Source organism: Carica papaya, chromosome 4, assembly GCF_054855325.1.
Source record: "Carica papaya isolate Zhongbai chromosome 4, ASM5485532v1, whole genome shotgun sequence".
Lineage (NCBI taxonomy): Eukaryota > Viridiplantae > Streptophyta > Magnoliopsida > Brassicales > Caricaceae > Carica > Carica papaya.
This window is the reverse complement of record NC_142312.1, coordinates 12681991-12697149: the sequence shown is the minus strand read 5'-3', so window position 1 is coordinate 12697149 and position 15159 is coordinate 12681991. Positions and strand designations below refer to the sequence as shown.

Genomic DNA, 15159 nt, shown 5'->3' with positions numbered 1-15159 from the left:
AGATAATTTAGAAAAATAAGAATAAAAATTTTATTAAAATTTTGGATTTGGCTTATCATAGAGATATATGATATTTGACAAGCATTTTGAGTTTTATTAAATTTTGAATTGCTTATTGATTTTGATATTATTTATTTATTACTTACATATATATATATATATATTTTTTTTTTTAATTAAAAAACATATATATATATATATATTATCTTTAATTTATCATTTTTTGGGTAAAAATTTTGGGAGAGTGTATTTTCTAATTTAGCTTATTGTAAATTATTTTGGTTTATTGATTTGTACCCACTTGAGCGAATGAAGACCATAAAATATATAAATATTAAAATATACGTAAAGGTATTAATTAGCATAAGGGAAGCTTACCTTAAGGAAGACATTTATAACTTTCATTTGTGAAGGAAGCTAGCTAGCTAGAATCTTGATTTTGAGGGCACCACAGAGAAGCTGTAAAGAAGAAGCAAGACAGTTTAAAGAGAGTCAATTCAAAATGACAGATGAAGCTGTGTAGATGGAAGCTTCCACTGTTTTGATTTAGGGAACAGAGAGAAAAAAAGGAGGGTTGTTTGTGATTAGAAGATGGAAGTTCAAAGTGTTGGTGTCTGGTGAGAGGAAGCATTGAGTGGACACTGCGAAGAAGAATGAGCAAAAAAGACAAACGATCAGGGATCATGAGAGGTGAGGGAGGGAAGTTGCCGTTAGGGCACAAAGAAGGCGGAAAGGAAGTTGGCGCCTGTTGAAGAAAAATCTGAGTTTGGTGGGGGTAAAAAAAAAGGTCAGAATGACGAATGCCAATATTAGTAAATTTAAATTTAAAATAGACCAAATTAATAATAGAGAGGGAATTTTGTCATGAAATTTTACACCACTAGAGAAATAATATTCTTTCAACAATTTTCCAAGTTGGGGTAAAAATTTTGATCAATTTTTTTGTGTAGTCCAAATGAATAAATAAATAAATAAATGTATTGTAAAATTAGCAACTCGTACTATTTACTAATCCAAGGGTTTGCGCACATTTCTATTTAAGTAAAAGATAGGAAGCAAATTTGTAAATGGAAATTTAAGATGTAAATTTGTACATCAAAATACAAATTTACATCTTGTATGCCCAAGAAATTACTCACAATATAAATATATATACAAAGTTAATTTTTTATAAAAAGAGCATACGACGTATATGTACAAAAATCTCTACTTTTCGCCCTTGAATGATATTTATCCAAAAATCTCTAGAATTTCTCTTTTTTTTCTAAAAAAGTGTAAATAACTGCTCTGGAATTTAAAAAAGTAAGAAATCAACCCCCCTGACCAACGGTCAATTCTAAAACAATCACATTTGAATTTGAAAAATCAGACCGTTGCCGCCCCTTTCATCTTTAAATCTCCAGACGCTCCTCCTCCTCTGTTTAAACCCTTACCGAACAAGTTACCCTATCAATTTCGTCTCTCTTTCCCTCTCTGAGCATCCATCAGCCACGGCCACAGTTACAGAGATGTCTGCGAACGCTGATCCAGCACCCACAAAGAAACCGAGGAACAACAACAGAAGACCACTGAAACAGAAAAACCCATCAACAAATGACGCCAATATCATGGCCCAGAAACTTAACGAGGCCTCTCTGGTGGTGCAGCCTCCTTCGGATTCTCTCCCGGAAAAGGAGAATCACGACTCTCTTTCTCAGGCTCTCTCCTCCCCGAGGAAATCATCTAAGGCCCCGTCTTTTGAGAAAGAGTTGCAGGAAATGCAAGAAACACTGCAAAATTTGAGGTTTGAGAAAGAGAAGACTGAGGAAATGTTGAAGGAAAAGGACGAGATGCTGAAGTTGAAGGAGGAGGAACTGGAAACCAAAGGAAGGGAGCAGGAGAAGCTGCAGACGGAGTTGAAGAAGTTGAAGAAGTTGAGGGAGTTTAAGCCCAATATGGTATGAATTAGTTATTTTGATTCTTTGTAGTCGATTTTACCATGTATGGATTTAATTACATCATTTGATGTTTCCATGACTCTTGCTTTAAAAGATTGTATTTGATCATTGGATGATTTTTAATTGCTGACCACTTCCGTCCTTAGCTATAGATTGTTGTATCATTCTCTATTTAACGTTAAGGATGGATAATTTTCCTAGGTTTTGTTCTCAAGAAGAATGGAAAAGAAGGAAAAATTAAATGCATTTTTTTGTTTATTTTCTACCATTTTATGATGATTGCTGAAACCTAGTGGAAAGAGAATTTAATGTCCTTTTACAACCTGATTGATTTGAGCTGATATTTTCTTCAGGCTTTCCCTGTTGGGCAAACTTTGAAGGACAAGGAGCAAGACAAGAAGGAGAAGAAGAAGAAGAGTTGCCCTGAAAGGAAGAGGCCATCTCCACCTTACATATTATGGTGCAAAGATCAATGGAATGAGGTAAAGAATGGACTGAGAAACGGTTTCTTAAGCGCATACATGTCAATACTGATATGGTTTTTGTAATAGATCAAGAAGGAGCGCCCAAATGCGGAGTTCAAGGAAATCTCAAATATCGTGGGTGCAAAATGGAAGACTCTTACTGCCGAAGAGAGGAAGCCTTATGAAGACAAGTACAAGGTTGAGAAGGGAGCCTATCTACAGGCTACTGCAAAGGAGAAGCGCGAAAATGAGGCAATGAAGCTGTTGGAGGAAGAGCAGAGACATAAAACAGCTATGGAGCTGCTTGATAACTATCTGCAATTCATTGAAGAGGCAGAGAAAGAGAACAAGAAGAAAACAAAGTAAACCCCATTACTGATTATAACTTCTCTCTCTCTCTCTCTCTCTCTCTCTCTCTCAACCCGCCCAAGAAAAAAGTTTGCTGATTGTTTCTCATTGCTTGATTTATAGGAAAGAGAAGGATCCGCTGAAACCAAAACAGCCCGTATCAGCCTATTTGTTGTTCTCAAACGAGAGAAGGGCTGCTCTATTCGCCGAAAACAAGAGTATTCTGGAGGTAATTGAGGTCTCTCTTGATGAGTCTTCTAGGTTATAACATTTTTTTTTTTAAATTTGGGGTAGTTGGAATTATATTTGCAGGCAGCAAAAGTTACTGGTGGAGAATGGAAAAACATGAGCGAAGAACAAAAACAGCCCTATGAAGAGGTTGACTTAATAACCAAACATGCTATCCATTTCCATTTCAACTTGCCAGATGTTTGATAATGTTTTGTGCCAAATTACAGATTGCAAGAAAAAACAAGGAGAAATATTTGCAGGAAATGGAGGCCTACAAGCAGATGAAGGATGAAGAGGCAAGGAACCTGAAGGAGGAGGAGGAAGAAATGATGAAACTTCAGAGACAGGAAGCTATGCAACTACTCAAGAAGAAAGAGAGAACAGAAAACATAATCAAGGTACTTCATATTTACCATGAAGTGATTCTCGTACCATTTTTCATAGAAATCTCTGACTGACAGTGATTGGTATACTGCAGAAGAAGAAAACTAAAGAGGAGCGTCAGAAGAAGAAAAAGGAGCAGAATGTTGATCCTAACAAGCCTAAAAAACCTGCATCCTCCTTCTTTTTGTTCAGGTATAAGTATAACCCAGATAAATAAATGGCAGAAAATGAAGCTGTGAAACATAGGGAGTAGAGTTAATAATGTTTTTTGGTTTGATGCAGCAAAGAAACAAGGAAAACTTTGCAGGAGGAGCGACCAGGAATAAACAATTCTACTCTTAATGCAATGATTTCAGTGAAATGGAGGGTACAATATTCTTGTTTGACAAATCTTGCTGTACATGTTTTAATTAGTGGTTATGTGAGTAGGGAAAAGGATTGAGGTGGTATGGTTTGTTTATTATAGGAACTGAGTGAAGAAGAAAAGCAACCATGGAATTGTAGAGCTGCTGAGGCCATGGAAGCATACAAGAAAGATTTGGAAGCCTACAACAATGAGAAATCTCTACGAGGGGATTGAAGGAAGCATACAAGAAAGAATTTTGAAGCCTTACAACAATAAGAGAAATCTCTACGAAGAGATTGAAAGAAGCAGATTTAGTTTCTTTTCTGATGTTCAAGTGGTTTTATTGAACACCAAATCTTGTAATCGAAAGCCATGGGTGGTTTTGTTTGTGATTTCATATACTTTCTTCCTCAGAGGTTCTATATTTTGAACGTGTTTATCCATGAAAAACTCAAACTTGGATTATCATGGTTCATTGAATGAATTGCTGCTTTTAAATCGAACTTGTCTACCAGCATCAACATCCATGAAAAACTCAAACTTGGATTATCATGGTTCATTGAATGAATTGCTGCTTTTAAATCGAACTTGTCTACCAGCATCAACATCTTCTTCTTCCTCTATAATTATAACACAAACAAATTTGATTTTAAAACTCACAGAATTTCAAAATCTGTGAGGAAAAGCAAATAAAGAGAGCTCACCCTTATTCTACACTTCATGACATTAAAAAATCTTTGGTTGCTGATCGTAGCATTTGCAAAGGAAAATGACTATTTTTGGAGGAATATATTACAGACTATATGTGGCACTATATTTTTGGAGGAATATATCCAGTTATCTGATTTTCTCCTCTTCCATCATTATTTGCCTTGGAAGCAGTGAAAAATTACTTATAGTTTATGTACATTCCCCATGCATTTTTTTATTTTTTCTTTTATATCAGAGTTCGCTTCAAGTATACTGTATGAATGCAGAAAATTTCTTTTACTTCAATGCTTATCTGTGGGTGTTTATTATTTAATATATGTTTGGATGCAGACACTGACACTTGTTTGTGTACCTTCACGTTATTAGAAGATTTAGTTATTTTAACATCTAGATATAGAAATCCACTGTATTAGGGGCCCTGTTGGACTTGATAGAGATGTACATGTTAATGTGTTGATTCCAAAGACAAAGAAACAACATGTCTTCTACGAAGGATAACTTTGAGTAAGCAGCACAGTCTGAAATCCAGAGATGTAGAGGTCTTCAAATGTCTTGATAGGTAAGAACCGAAGGTGCTTGTTGATAAATAAGAGTGCCCCCTGAATCACCATTCGGATTGCATTCTTTTCCTTCAAGTCATTGGCTAGTTTCTAGTCTCCAGTTAATAGTTCCGTCAATTTTCATCAGTTAATCTTCTGCTTAGTGCTTAGATGAATTTACTATAGGGATGGGAGCCAACAAGTTGCAAGGTGAATCTTGTATGGTATCTGTTTTCTCAAATTTTTTGGTAACTTGTTTACAAGTTACAAGATTTATTTCTTGTCCTGAATGCAGATGCATATCATGGTGGGGGAGAAATGGATATTTGGGAGTATTAGATTTCATCTGCGGACCTTCAAGAATGCAAATGACGTGGAAAGTATTTCATACTTGTCAAAATTCAGGATTTGTCGTAAACAGATATTAAGGGCCTTTAAAAATCAACATTATGCTGGATAGCTAAGAATCATTGGTGATTATAGCTATGACTGTGAGGTTGTTATTTTTCATGTGAGATTCCAGGTGTCATAAATATCATGTACATATATATATATATATATATGCCGAAAGAAAACTAGGGCGAAGTGAAACATAGAACAAAATGGGTTATCTACTACAACGAAAATAATTAATTAATTAAGAAGCATCATGACCAAAAGGTTCTTGGGGCCAGACCATCTCCAATAAAAAAAGAATAATGGGGGTACAGAACGATTCATATTGTGATTAATTCAGTAATTAATTTGAAGAATGGATTCGGTATCTTTCTTTGATTGGAACAAGAGCGGGTTATCTGTGATCACTAGTGGCATTGTGGGAAGGTTCAATAATAGGGTTTGGAGGGAGAAACAAGTAACATTTTTTTTGGTGTTAAACAAAAGAAAAAGAAAAGGTGAAGTATGATGTTAAACAATATTTTGATGGTAATCATTTTCAATACTTTGCAATGAGATTTTTACCTTATTATGCTTGTGGTAAGAAAGAAAAAGAAGAGTAAAGATAAAATGAGAGAAAGTGTAGGAAGGAAGAAAGAAAGAAAGAAAGAAAGAAAAAATGGTTTTAATTTTTAATTTTCATTTTTTAAAATATTAAATATTATTTAAACTCTTTATCACATTAAATGTCACATCAATCAACATGTGAAAGCTAATCAATCTGTAATGCCGTGTTGAGATAGTAACACTTAGCGAGAGAACTATTCAAATATTTTTTTTTTTAAATATAAAGATTAATTTAATATAAAATTAGAACAAAACCAAATTGAAAAAAAAAAAAAAATACTTAAGCCTGAAAATAACTATGTAATATTACTAATTTTTATTTAAAATCTATTTTAATTTGAACTTGGACGTCCTGAAATTTCAGCACAGATCTAAGACTCGCTTGTCATATTTGGTATTTGGGATCTTCGTATTGCCATGTGTCTGGAGCTACATTCTAAATAAAAAACTGTTTTTTAAAAGTTGGAAATTATCTTGTAATCAGCAGTTAATTGTACAGCAACAATGGTCCCAAATATATTCAACCATCTTGAGTGTGTTCATCTCTTTCCTAACCACCGACTCCAACATAGATTTGAGCATTTCTAGCTCTAATTAGACATGAACCTTAAACTTTCTACAAAAGCCATTCATCCATTCTCTGTTGTGAATAAGAATAACCCTTTCTGCACCTTTACCATTTTGCCATTCACTACCATCTGCATTCAACTTTAACCACCGAATATGTTAATGGACATTGATTTCAGATATACTTCATTTTAATATCAAATAATAAACACATGGTTTATATTAATATGTCCATGTAAAAAGATTATCAAAATTATCTATAATTTACAACATGGAAATCAATCTCCATTATATTATGTTTTAGATTTAATTCCTTTACAATGTTCAGACTAAATTTAAGTAAATAGTCCTATAATATATGTATGAAAAACTAGAACAAAGAATTGAATAGAAAATTTATTCAGATGCAACCATAGTTCTTGTAGAACTACTAGTTGTCAAATCAGGCATATGTTTCAAAAAATAACAAATTTGAAACAAAAAAAAAAAAAAAAGCCAAATCACATAGGCTGAGACAACAATTGACCCAAAATTTTGTCATTAATATAGTTATAGTTCCCTATGAAAGGGGGGAAAAACCCCTTAAAGAAGATAGATTAGTCACCCCGAGGATGAAACAAACAGATCAATTCTACAGAGTAAAAAATCTACAGAAAAGCCTTTCACATTCATTTTTGTCAGTCCAGCAGATGATACCAATCAAATATGCTGGCATGGAACAACAGCTTTCACCAGAACAAAGGTCATATAGTAGTAGCTCATTTTGAATTCCGTGACTAGCCACATTTTCCACTAAATGGAACTTACAAATGATTCTCAACATCCTCGAAGCTTGAATACTCATGGATGAAATACCTCGTATGATCAGGTAAAGTACAAGTTATATGAACAGCATCTGCTCTTCAGTGCCTAGCATAAAGTGGAGGAGAATTAAATAAAAAGGAAAAAGTGGGAAACAGAGAGAGACTACGCAATAAAATTTATACTTATGCATTAAATAGCTTCCTGAAAGGTCCATCTTTCCGGTCTTTGGCAGCTTCAGTTAGAGCAAGAAACCTCTTGAACCCTGTTGTAGCTGCACCTCGACCAAGTGCTGCTGCTCTGGTTAGCACATCTTCTCTGGAAGTGATAAACCCAACTGACATTGGATTATTAATTACTGGTGCCGCAGGAGCAGCTGGGGCAGCTGGGACAACTATAGAAGGTTGTGTAATCCCAGGCCCATGCTTGTTGAAGTCATCTAGAATAGCTTGCTGATCCGCTTTTTTTAGGCCCTGAACAGTTTAGACCATAGTTATTAAAATTGCACTGGTCATCAAACTGGTTGGGATGCTGGTTTTCAGTTTGCTGGTTGGATTGCTAGTCTAAGAATTTATAACTTAAAATATTAAATATTAGAATTAATTATAAAATTACTCAAATATGAGTACTAATGATGAAGATTAAAAAGATATAAAATATGAAAGAACAAATAACACATTAAATATTTTAGAAAAGAACGAAGATAATCAAAATCAATGACTGATGGATGATGGCAGCTTTTGAAATTTGAAGTTGCAGAAACTTACTAATAGAATGCATTAAATTAGAACAAAGGGTTTGAGTTTGAATCTATTTTAATTTAAGTTTAGAGTTGAGTTTGAATCTATTTTAATTTAAGTTTAGAGTTGAGTGAGGCGTTCATGTATTATATTTAAGTTTTTTTTTTCTTTAAATAAAAGTATGAAATGTATTAAATACATACACCAAGGGAATCTAAAAACCCATGTACAAAAAGAATTTATATATTAGTAAGCATATCAATTAGTTCATCTAAGTTCTCTAGGGAATACAAATATTGTTTCAAAATCAATATGCCAAGAGATTGGAACCATCCCTTCCTAAACTTCTTGATGCTCTTTTCCACGCCCTCAAAAACTCTCCTATTCATTTCCTTCCTTTCTACCAATACGTGCTATTTCATTGAATAAAATCTGTGTGTCCATACTCCTCCTTGCATCACTCTTTTATAGCATATTTAATCATCTTTAGTTTTCTCGCCACTATACCTTCTTGCACCACTCTACCTTGTCACAAAAGTCATTAACAGTCAACCATCAATCTTAAAATATGAACGAACATGGTCCCACTTGATATCATCCGACTCCAAGCTTATAGGAAAATGATTAAAAATTACCCTCTGCAATCGCTTCTGATAGATACCTGAAATATGAATATGACAAGTAGACATGAAAAATTTGTCAATACAAGAGCACAACAGACTCACTCTCTAATTGGACCAAGTCCATTTTCCCCCTATTAATGGAAAATCAACCAATTCTAATCTCTCCATAACATCCTTGAATTCATTCGTACAAGTTCTCAAAAATTGTTCTTTCAAGTCGATCCAACAACATATTGAAATCCCCCCACAACAACCTAAAGGAGACTCCACTTCCACTTGCATTCCTCCATATCACTCCACAGTAAAGCTCTTTCACTTCCCTTCCCCTTATTGCACACTCCAGTTAACACCCAACATTCCCCACCACTCTTATTTTTGAACAAACAAGAAATCGAGCATTCCCCCCTTATATACTCCACACAACTAACTATGTCTTCCTTCCACATAATCAAAATCTCACACTCACTACAAGCAAACCCTTCTAACCCACTTCCTTTGCTTTCCGGAGGCTACGAATTGTCCTGTCTTTAATATTTTCCATTTTTGTCTCTTGTAAACAAATAATATCTAGTCTCTATCTACTTATGCAACCCTTGATCACTTGTTTCTTCTTATAATCATTGATACCCCATACGTTCTAAGAGATGATCCTCTATATCATTCTTCACTTGCTCCCTCTTCCTCCCCACCCCACCTTTTTTCTCCCTCTCCTTACACCATCATAGTTTATGCTTGATTCTAGTCTTCGTAGTTCCTTGGATCCCTCGCCACATTGTTTATTCTTCCTCTTCACTAGTTGACTTTCCTATTTCATCTTCTCTTTTCTTCTCCGTTCAATCTCCAACAATATATGACCCAATCTTCTAACCCTTCAAAACACACTTCCAGCATGCAACTAAATTTTTGGATATTCTGGATGATCCATGAGGAGTCTTCTTTCTCTATAAGATCCTCAATGATCTTCTCATCCTCCACCACTTCCAGGTTTCCTTCATGCTGATCCAAATCATCCTCATTACTCTCTAGAATTTCTGCCCCACTGTTCCCACCTACTAGCACCACTGCCAAATGCTGCTCATCTCCCTTTTCCTCTGGATCAGGTTCCTTCCCTGCACTCCAGCCTCTCTTCTGCTCAACATTCTCCCATATGCATTCCAGTTCCCGCTGTACTCATCCTCAGCCACCTGCATCATAAGAACTCCCTTCTTCCTTGTCAGCTTTGTCTGTGGCTGTCCCTGCCACATCCGCCGTCACCCGGTGAGAAGTACCACCATTTTCTCCCTCTTCACGGCCAGCTTCCTTCGTGGGTTGTTTGGTCACGAGTCTCCATATCCTCCGGTCCGTACCCGACTTTTTAGCCCGTCCAGATATTTCGGTCCGCCCAACACCATTTAAAATTTTCCGCCACCTACGCCTGTTGCCTTGACCAGCCCACTCGCATCTCCTGAAGCCCAAATGCACAAGAATCATTCTCCTCAGCCTGCTTATCGTGGGCATCAAAGCACCATAACCCATCAAAACACCATAGCCCATTCTTCTCCTGCTCCCCAGGCCTCCTCCCGTTTTTCTTACGGGCTTCCTCGCACTGGGCCCAGTCAAGCTACTAAGAGGAACACCTTCATCTTTTCTACAGTTACAAGTTACATTGAAAGATTTGTTCTCCACTGCAGAAAGCGTCCTCTTCGATTGCTGCATATTCACCCCTTTCCAGAGGAAACATCAAGAACTGAAAGGCTTTCTTCTAGAAAATTTCCTTCCGCAATTAGGTTATCCACAAAGTATTCAACTAAAATTTTTGAGTTCTACTGTGAAACATTTAAGTATTTACTATTTAAGTTATTAGTTAGTTTTAAGATTTAGTTAATTATTTCCGAAACAAATAATTAGAATAAGATTTTATTTATTAGTATAAGATTGTAATCATAGCAGTAACTTAGTATTTAATATTTAATATTTAATATTTATTTTTTTTCTTTAAAAATTTTAAAAATATTAAACTAAGTTGATTTATCAGTTCACTTGTTTTCAAGGGACCAGTCAGTTTTTATTGATTTCAACTGGTTCAAAGATCAAGCCAGGTTATGTCGATTCCCTAAGATATGCCAACATGAGGCTAAAGTTTTTAAGAATATCCCTAAGATCAAGCCATATCCTTACGGATCTCAAACAAATGTTAAAATTAATGCAGTCCAGTTTCAATAACGCTGGTCAAAGCCCATTAATCAAGAATCAAAGTAGAAACAGGCATATTCTTAGGATCACATGTACGCATTGCTTAAACCTCGTTGGTCAATTGAGCAATATCTTAATTGTATGACTGAAAGATATGGGCTACTACACATTAACCAGAAAATAGGACCGCAATACTGTCATCTTAATTTAAACACAAATATATCCTTATTACTGCCTCAACAATAATCCTACAAAATGTCACAGAATTTAATGGTCTATAAGATAAAACAAGACTCACTATCACTCTCCCTCTCTAAAACTTACTCTCTTCCCTCCCTCGTATATGTATAAATACTCATGTATAATCTATAAATTTAAGGGAAAATGTAAAAAAAGCACCTTATACTTGTTTTATCAAAAACAACCTTACACTTAAAATTATCACCTCTAATTTTTAGAAAGTTTCAAATCACACCCCCCATTAAAACTTAATATAGATGTAAACTGTGCAGAGTGGTTTTAGGCAAACAAAATTAAAATTTTTAATTAAATAAATAAAAGTTGTAAAATGAAAAGAGAATCCTTAAAAAATTTGTTAAATTTAATCATAATTTTAGTGGAAGATATTTGATAATTTTTGAAAGCTTAAGGTGTAATTTACCCTAATTGAAAGGTTGTAAGTGCATTGATATCGAACCAACATTAAAGGGAGTCTTTTTTTATATTTCTTTTAATTGAAACAGAGTTATTGAATATGTATAAAACATGTAAGTACAAATTTGTACATAGAGAGTTAAAGCCAAAACATTAGAAGCTTTTAGTAGCATGCTTCCAAAGATGTTCTTTGTCAAAACACCAAGGCTTGTCTTGATTTTGTAACTAAGAGAAAATGGAACTAACTATCTTGACATTCTATTATGTGTCATTTTGGGACAAGGAAAACGAGAGAAGGACCAATATAGTGCAACGGTCAGGATGCTGTAAAAGTGATATAACTATAAAATAAGTCATGATTGAATATAACCAAAAAAGCATGTATTACCTTAAGCTCCAGAATACGCTGAAACTCCATTGGTGTTCCCTCTGGTAGCAATGCACGATACGTATCTGCTACAGAATCAACTGGGGAAAGTATAACCTGCCAAGTAGTGAAGAAAACCGGATTTACTTCATAGGAGAAAAAACCAAGCAACCATAAAATTTATCACAAACCTTTAAAAGAGCTTCAGCCTTGCTCATCTCACGGTTTACAAATTTCGAATAACTCGAAGCACCTGATGTCTGCCTCAAGAAATAAAATTGTGATTTGGTACACGATAAACAAAAGTGTAATAACAAAGGTGTCTAATGGATCCGCTAGAAACAATCATTTTTTTTCTGAAATAATCCGCTCGAAACAATCATGAATACTATCAAACGAGAAAAAAACTTCAGGAATACTTGAAAGTTGTTAACAAGCATCACATGTTAAAACAGCACTTCAGTAAACAAGCCAGCAGCATACCTTGCATTCATTCAGGCAAAGATGTAAAGCAAGGGTTAGATCCTAGGTCTTTTTTTGGTTGAAGAATCTTTCAAAAGTATAATCAAGTCAGAATGACTTGGAACTATATCCATTTCATTCCTCTTATACTAAAAATCCATTAATTTCTGAAAATAAAAGGAAACTCCTGAGTTGCATAATGACAACTTCCCCCAACTTCAACAACAGTTCAAAATAATCATGTCCGCGACTCTCATGGCATACAATTCATATTATTAGCTCTGAAAATGTCATTATACAGGAAATATCAGCATTTGAAATGAATGCGCCATGATTATCTAAGATACACTTACAACTGCAAATTCTTATGCAAGAACTCACCTGCCGGCCCAGAGAAGGAATCTCTAAAAGAATTGTCTTTACAGCTTGTGTATCCAGTAGCATCTGCAACAATGCCAACAAATTCAAATCTGACATACATGAAGCAAACTCAAAATTGCTTATACTGTATATTTAAGACTGGTAATAGCAATGTTTTCTTCAACCCAACTTGGATGGTTATAGAAATTAGTCTCCTCAATTACTGGCATTAGTTATTTGACTATTACAGATTCTAAACACCACCTGAAGCCAATATTATAATTGTTGGTTCCCTTCTCATGATGGTATGTTATTAAGGCACTAAGGCTGCAGTTTCAAAGAGAGTCCAATAGAGTCCCAGATGAAATGGCTCTGGAGTAGCTTTATGCTTTAACAGAAGGGTAACTTCTGGCACAAGGTCATCTCGATCAGATATGGTTTGAGGAGTTGGCTGCAAATCTAGAACCTTACACAACCAGGGAGTGGAAATAGATCAAAAAAAGCTGGATTGATATCAGGACCCATATTGCTTCAGGATTGATTTTGGAAGCAAACTTTGTTCTTCAGAAGACATCCATGGAGGGATTGGAAGGAAATATAGATGTTTCCGAAAATCTCTCTTTGTGTTAAACTACCCTCAACTCACACATCACATATATGAATGGAAGAAAGTGAGAGAAGAGAGAAAAAAATTTCATGTGATTCAGCAATGTGTTTGCATCTAGGGAACCATCTGTATTTTTCACTATCAAAAATAAAATCTAACAACTAGGTTTGTCATTTTTATTAGCAGATTAAAAAGAAAAACTCAAAATTATAAAAACACTCTTAATAATTAAAAAAAAAGGACTAGATTGAACATATTCCTTATTGTATCAGTTTAAGCATACTTTTTGAGAAAATTATCTCTGAATATGAGAAACTCTAAATTATAAAATTCCCATAACATAACAGGAAAAAATGCTAGAGACCAAACACTATAAGATCCCTTCCCCCCCGAAAAAGACATTTCTCTTTCAGGAGCTTTTTATGAACAATATCTCTATTTTCTTTGGAAGGATGGTGAATATCCCTCCCTTTCCCTTAACTTCAATTTTTCTATTCCTCTAATTGGGAGGGAATGAAGGGCAAGGAAAGGGATTAGAACTCTTAAAGGTTCTTGAATTTTATCCTTACTACCTAACTTGTCTTCCATTAATAAAAGATATTATGAACTATTTTCTTTTAACTACCCATTTTTTCCTCTATAAATTAAAACCAAACAAAATACTACAACAACCATTTCTTTCCCTTTTTCTTTTTTTCCAATTTTTATTTACCAAACAAGGAAAACATGTTTCTTTTCCACGCCTTTTAAAATCACTTTTTTCCTTTCATTTTCTTTCCTCTTTATTCGTTAGAATATTTATCCAAACATAGTGTAAGCTATATTTATCGATATTTGTTTTGCTACACTTCGATAATATAGATCTACTTGACCTCATTGAAAATTTGGTGGCACTTCCACGGTGCCTAGTTAAGAGGTTGCTTAATACTTTTCAAAAATATATTGTAGTCTTATGCACGAATCAAAAACAGCTTAAGAAAAACTTTCATGCAAACATATTATAAGCAACAAAAATAGAAGAATAATTTCTTACTTGTTGAGCTCCAGTTTCTGATATGTGCTTGCATTTGAAAATATTACTGTAGAACCGTGGACCAAGAGATGATGCTAGCTGCACATAAAAAACAAATAAGGGTTATGAACCAAACATAACCTGGAACCATGATTCCAAAAGAGCAGAATTGTAATGCTTAGTTATACCTAAAGGAAAAACAGATGCTCATGCATTAAAACGAAAAAAGAAAGAAAGAACAAGGCCATGAATGAGAGAACCATGGACCAAGAGATGATGTTTGTTGTGTATAAGGAAAAATAAGGGAAAGAAACCACCATATAATCTGAAACCATAATGCAAAGGAGCATAATTGAAATGTTTAATTATGCCAATGGGAACATAAATTTTCATGGATTAAAACAAAAAATGAGAAGAAAAGAAAGAGAGAACAAGGCCATTAAATAGATTGAAATGCTTAATTATGCCAATGGGAACATAAATTTTCATGCATTAAAACAAAAAATGAGAAGAAAAGAAAGAGAGAACAAGGCCATTAAATAGATTGAAAGCATAAACCAAATATGCATGATGTATAAATAAATCTAAGAAAAAAGCATCTAATAAAAATCAAAATAACTGCATAAATTTATAAGATAAAGATCCATGTTTGTCAACATAACATAAAGCAATAGCATTTATATTCACCTTGTCCAAGAAGAACTGGAAGTAAATTGGTGAAAGAAGACTCCCTAGTATAGGAATGCTACTGGTAAGGATCATATTTATTCCATTGACATACCTACAAGAAAGTGCATCTGGTTATATGGGAAATTGCCAAAGACCCACAAAA

At 34.5% G+C, this 15159-nt stretch overlaps 2 protein-coding genes across 6 annotated transcripts in view; one reads left to right on the top strand and one right to left on the bottom strand.

The window, feature by feature from the left end:
• The first annotated feature begins 1404 nt into the window (after positions 1-1404).
• On the top strand, positions 1405-4213 carry LOC110809432 (high mobility group B protein 13-like). 2 transcript variants are annotated; one of them, XM_022035263.2, is made up of 9 exons: positions 1405-1937; positions 2291-2419; positions 2489-2763; positions 2873-2978; positions 3062-3127; positions 3208-3378; positions 3465-3556; positions 3647-3731; positions 3831-4134. In XM_022035263.2, the coding sequence occupies exons 1-9, from the start codon at positions 1509-1511 to the stop codon at positions 3942-3944; spliced, it is 1467 nt and encodes a 488-aa protein (XP_021890955.2). In that variant the 5' UTR covers positions 1405-1508; the 3' UTR covers positions 3945-4134. The 2 variants fall into 2 exon arrangements, with proteins under 2 accessions (XP_021890955.2, XP_021890954.2); XM_022035262.2 differs by having other exon boundaries at positions 1406-1937; positions 3459-3556; positions 3831-4213.
• Positions 4214-7050: 2837 nt separating this feature from the next.
• The window catches only part of HIT1 (Membrane trafficking VPS53 family protein), a 56979-nt gene continuing 48870 nt past the window's right edge, over positions 7051-15159 (bottom strand). For all 4 annotated transcript variants that reach the window (XM_022035246.2, XM_022035249.2, XM_022035248.2 and 1 more), the window contains exons 20-26: positions 15015-15108; positions 14349-14426; positions 12730-12792; positions 12078-12146; positions 11908-12003; positions 7516-7803; positions 7051-7438 (exon numbers count right to left, since the gene is read on the bottom strand). In XM_022035246.2, the coding sequence (XP_021890938.1) occupies positions 7516-7803; positions 11908-12003; positions 12078-12146; positions 12730-12792; positions 14349-14426; positions 15015-15108 (688 nt within the window). In that variant the 3' untranslated portion in view covers positions 7051-7438. The remainder of the gene's footprint in view (positions 7439-7515; positions 7804-11907; positions 12004-12077; positions 12147-12729; positions 12793-14348; positions 14427-15014; positions 15109-15159) is intronic.

What these genes read in the sequence shown, in the direction of transcription:
- LOC110809432 (XM_022035262.2), top strand. Translation starts at nt 1,509, where the DNA reads ATGTCTGCGAACGCTGATCCAGCACCCACAAAGAAACCGAGGAACAAC. An exon ending in AAAACAAGAGTATTCTGGAG is followed by an intron (nt 2,979 to 3,061) that starts GTAATTGAGGTC and finishes TTATATTTGCAG; the next exon opens with GCAGCAAAAGTTACTGGTGG. An exon ending in AAAAACAGCCCTATGAAGAG is followed by an intron (nt 3,128 to 3,207) that starts GTTGACTTAATA and finishes GCCAAATTACAG; the next exon opens with ATTGCAAGAAAAAACAAGGA.